Below are 5,240 nucleotides of genomic sequence, written 5' to 3' on the forward strand. Positions count from 1 at the left end.
GTGTGTGTGTGTGTGTGTGTGTGTGTGTGTGTCTTTTTGAGACAGGGTCTCGCTATGCAGTTTAGGCTGGCCTTGAGCACACTGTGTAGCCCAGGGTGATCTCGAACTCTAAAGGATCCTCCTGCCTCAGCCTCCTGAGTGCTGGGATTACAGGCCTGTGCCACCACACCCGGTTCAGTTTACAATCTAGAGTTTTAGGTGCTAAAAAAAGAAAATGAAAACAGCACAGCATAGCCAACCTGCAGAAACGTCTATGTAAATCACCTTCCTGCTTTGAAGAGATTAATTTCTTGAGCTGTGTTCCTTTTTTTAAAGTTTCTTAATTGGGGTGGAATATTACTCACTTGCTTAATTAAAAGGGCTACTTACTAGTACTCTCTAAGATTATATCCAGTCTTTTGCTTTCAAAACTAAAAATAAAAATCTAAAATTCTTGAAACAAGGCATCAAGTGGAGTTTGTGACCTCCAGGTCATCTTGATGAGTGCTACCTGAACCTCTTCCAAGTCCCTCCTGGCCTCTGGGTTTCTGCAAAGGGCCTGAGTCATGCAGAAGACAGTAGGGATGTCTCCAAAGAACATGGAGAACTGCTGTTCACCTATGATTAGGTTGAATTTACTCTTAGAAATAAATGACCACCTCTGATCTCTTTACCTTAAATAAAGGCCATCTTAGATACAGATAGCTTTTCCTACAGTGCAGCTCTGAGGTTGAAATACAGACTATGAAGACTTGAAACATCCAATTGTTCATTTTTTAGTTGCAGTCCTATAAATCTAACAGGAAGGTAGATGGGCACCTTTGGGGGAAGGAATTTAGTTGGTTGGGGGTAATGGGGACAACCGATGGGTTTACGTTATCCTTAGCAACCACACTGATTGTGTTTGAGTGTTGACAGGCTGTGGAAATAGCCTGCCTACCCCGCAGCACTGTACCTTGAGTTACACACTTCCAGGACGGGAATAAGTCGCAGCTGAAGGACTGTGCTCTTGGAAATTAATTTAACAGTGGTGAAAGACACACCCTATAAGAGAGCTTTAGCAGAAAGCTTATCACTTTGCTAAGTGAATGGGATTGTGTGGCATTCTAGAGCACAGGCGTCTTTCTGAAAATTGTGGTGATACTGCCAGTGGCAATACTATTTTGTCTAGATTTGTAACTGTATCCCCTACTCCTTAAACAACACCTGGTGCTTAGTAGACTTTTTTTTCTATATTTCCTCTGTTGTTTAGCCTTATTTTGGTTAATAGGAATTTTCCTGAGCCTTAGTAAGACAAGGTAACTCTTGAGAGGAAGAATCCCCTGAATCTAGTAAATGCGTGTTGGAGGAGAGCCAGTCAGGAAATTAGTGTCACTATTCAGTAGGGGATCCTAGCTTCTAGGAAATGAAGAGTGTGTTTAGACTCAGGCAGCCTTAATTTGGGTGAGGATTTGAATTTGCCCCACATCTCAGCATTTCTTGGTTTTGACTTTTTTTTTTTGAGGCAGGGTCTCACCATGCAGTTGAGGCTGACCTTGAACTCTCAAGGGTTCCTGTCTCCTGTCTCCTCCCACGTGCTGGGATTACAGGCGTGTGCCACCACACTCTGCCATCCTTTTGATATTTTGAGTGAACTCCAGGGAGCTTTGTGCCTTTACAGTAATTACTGTGACAGCACTTTTTGAACTTGAGCTGTTACTGGTTTTTCTGTGTGTAATGTTTTTTGTACTTAGTATTCTTGGTGTACCAGGGAATGTCTGGCATTTATAGGTTTATCTTTTTTTTTTGTTACCTCTTTTTTAAGTCAGACTTGGTACATTTTAGATATGCATAATGGTCACATTCATCATAGAGAAGAATTTGGTCTCTCTTTTTTTTTTTTTTTTTTTTTTTTGAGACAGGGTCTTGGTATACAGTTCCGGCTGGCCTTGAGCTCAGTTTGTAGCCAAGATGGCCTCGAACTTGCAGTAATCCTCCTGCCTCAGCCTCCCTAGTGCTGGGATTACAGGCGTGCACATAGAGAATTTGTATCTGTACGATATAACTTGATTCTTTTTTCCCCCATTCCCTTCCCTTCCCTTCTACCCCTCCTCCCCTCCCCCTTTACAAAAACTGTTTGCATTTCTTCTTTTTTCTTTTTTTTTTACTTTTCCTCTCTGTTCCCACTTCCCCTCCCTTATTCCTCTCCCCATTTGAATATTTTCTTCCTATTTCACAATACCTATTACACATTTTGGTCCTTATTTACACTTTCGGTTTCTCACACCAGAGAATGTGGTGTTTACACGTGTGTCCCATTTATTTCACCTTAGAGTATGGTCTCAAGGTGCTTCCGTTTACCTAGAAATGTCTCAGGCTTACCCTTCTTTATGGTGGAGTAGTACTCCATTGTGTAAAAAAACCCCACATCTTTAGCCCATCGCGTAATCCCAGCACTCAGGAGGCCAAGGCAGGAGAACTGCGGTGAGTTTGAGGACTGCCTGGGCTACAAAATGAGTTCAAGGCCAACCTAAACTGCATTGCAAAACCCTTTCTCCAAAGGGGGGGAAAAAATCCACATCTTCTTTATCCATTCTCCAGTTGATGGGCATTTGGGCTGTTTCCAAGATTGGGCTATTACAGACTGCTGCTATAAATATGGGTGTGCATATATCACTGTGGTATGATGCTTTTAATTCTTTTGGGAAGATACCAAGGGGGGAATAGCTGGGTCAGATGGAACCTGTAGTCCAAGTTTTTTGTGAATCTCCACACTGATTTCCACAGTGGTTGCATCAGTCTATACTCGTACCTATAGTGGAGAAGTGTTCTTTTTTTCCCCACAGCCCCTCCAGCATTTGTTATTGGTTGATTTCTTGGTAATAGCCATCATAGGTTTATCTTTGAGGAAGGTAGTGCTAATAATTCTGCTTCATTGTCTCCAGGCTTGTTTGGTGGGACTTGGGGCCTCTTTGAACTATAAGGGAAGTTATTTGATTCACTTCATTCCCTTGGAAGGGTTAGAAAAAGAAGAGTTTGGTATGATTAGGCTGTTACTACAGTGGGCCACGTGTTGAGTGTCTACTTTTATTTCCTTAAAATAGCAAACCTATGTGCAAGAAACTACAATAATTCTCATTTTACAGATGAAAAAAGCAAAATTGAGAGAATTTAACTAACTTGCCCAAGATTCCATTTAAACATTGGCAGGGTTTGGTTTTGGTTTTGGTTTTTTTGGTTAGTTGTTGCTATGTAGTTTAGGCTGGCCTTGAACTTATCATGGAGCCCAGGCTGGCCTCTCTAGTGATCCTCCTGTCTCAGCCTCCTGAATGCTGGGATTACAGTTTCTTGACCCTGAGGCAGGATCATTTGGGGCCTAATAGCTAAGACAGGGTGCTCAAAATGCTAAGAACTCCCAGAGTGGGGAGTGGAATGTAGGTGGAAATTGTTCCTTTTGACCTTGGACTTAGCTCTTTGATGAAAGAATAGCTTTATGTACTTGTGATATCTTTCTTAAGTGTGAGTTTTAGAGACTGTTGAGACCCCTGGGGACTAGTAATTGGACTGACTGTATTTCCTTCTCCCAGTTCAAAAGGTGATGACTTATCCACAGCCATTCTCAAACAGAAGAACCGCCCCAATCGGTTAATTGTTGATGAAGCCATCAACGAGGACAACAGTGTGGTGTCCTTGTCCCAGGTAAGCAGGGTCTACAGTCTAGTCCTGCTGCATCAACTGGAGGAGTTTCCCTGGGTTTCTTTTCTCATTTTCCTTGCAGTGGTCACACATAGAGTGGGGTTTGCTGAGAATCCCAACTCAGGGCTGTTGCTCACCCCACTTCTCTCCAGTGACCCAGAGGTTTACCCTTCTCTCCCTAGCCTAAGATGGACGAGCTGCAGTTATTCCGGGGCGACACTGTGCTGCTGAAAGGGAAGAAGAGGCGGGAAGCCGTGTGCATTGTGCTTTCCGATGACACGTGTTCTGATGAGAAGATCCGCATGAATAGAGTTGTTCGGAATAACCTGCGAGTGCGCCTAGGGGATGTCATCAGGTGTGTGGGGTTCTTGGCCTCTCAGGGTTGGGAGGTCAGATAGGCTGTGCTACATAGGCTGTACGTCCCCTCATTACAGCCAGGATTACAGGGTTATATTCTTGGCGGTTGCAGGTACAAGAAGTTGTGAGAAGGCTCATGTTTCAGGGCTTACTTTAGGTTTTGGTTTTGCAAAATCCACCTCTGTGCAGCTTTTGACAAGTTGATGTTTTTGGACTTTGCTGGTACCTTTATTTTTTCCTACCAGAGGTGTAATCCATCATATCCCAGACCAGTGGTGGTGAACCTATAGCACGTGTGCCACAGCTGGCTGTTTATTGAAAGCTCTGCCGTCTCTGCCCTAGGCTTAGGGTGCCATTTGAGGTGTGTCTGCCAAATAATGTCCTTAGTAGTCCCTCTGTATCAGTGGTGGCAAAGCTACGGCGTGTGTGCTGCAGCGGGCTGTCGGTTATGGCACGCTCTGAAAGGTTTGCCGTCGCTGTTGTATGTCCAGTTAGTGGACTTGAAATGAGGAGTGTGAATACGGAAGGTGGGCTTCCAACAGCTCCTCAGGGGGCTGAGTGAACCTCGGAGAGAGGCATGGTTAGGAGCAGCCCTAGATTAGCTCCAGTGTAAGTGGTTTTGCTTGTTCCTGAGCAACTGGGGGCCAGAGACCGCCCCATCCCCCAGCCACTGGGCCAGGATCATCTCAGCTTCGGGTTCATTTTCATGGGATCTTAAGGTTCATGTCCTTCCCAAAAATGCTTACCTTCTCACCTTCTCAAGGTATTGTGACCATGTGGCTGAGATTACGTTTTATATTTCTCTGACCTAACACACTTGTCAGACTAAGACTTCTACTTGTGATATTAAGTCATAATATTAGCTTGAAGGGATCATCCTTGAACATTGCTCATTGAAGACCCTAGTAATAGGACTATGCATGCTCTCATCTTTTTTTTTTTCTTGTCTTTTTGAGACAGGGTCTCACTATGAAGTTCAGGCTGGCCTTGACTCACTTTGTAGCCCAGACTGGTCTTGAACTTGCAACGATCCTCCTGCTTCAGCCTCCCTAGTGCTGGGATTGCAGGCGTGCACTACCACACCCGGCCTAAAATACTCTCTTTTCTTTTTTTTTTTTTTTTTTTGTACTGGTAATTGAACTCAGGACCTTGCGCTTGCCAGGCAGGCACTTGTGCCACTGAGCTATATCCCCAGCCCTAGGTGACTCAGAAAGTGGTCTGGAGTAACA

The 5,240-nt window shown here is 44.2% G+C and overlaps 1 protein-coding gene across 1 annotated transcript in view; it reads left to right on the forward strand.

Moving 5' to 3' along the window:
- Nucleotides 1-3,545: 3,545 nt before the first annotated feature.
- Vcp (valosin containing protein) overlaps nucleotides 3,546-5,240 on the forward strand; it is a gene marked incomplete at its 5' end in the record, with an annotated part of 12,428 nt that continues 10,733 nt past the window's right edge. Inside the window, 2 exon segments of the mRNA XM_005401031.2 lie at nucleotides 3,546-3,657; nucleotides 3,837-4,009. Of these exon segments, the coding sequence (XP_005401088.2) occupies nucleotides 3,546-3,657; nucleotides 3,837-4,009 (285 nt within the window).

Source organism: Chinchilla lanigera, unplaced genomic scaffold (assembly GCF_000276665.1).
Source record: "Chinchilla lanigera isolate Chin_1 unplaced genomic scaffold, ChiLan1.0 scaffold00071, whole genome shotgun sequence".
Taxonomy (NCBI): Eukaryota; Metazoa; Chordata; class Mammalia; order Rodentia; family Chinchillidae; genus Chinchilla; species Chinchilla lanigera.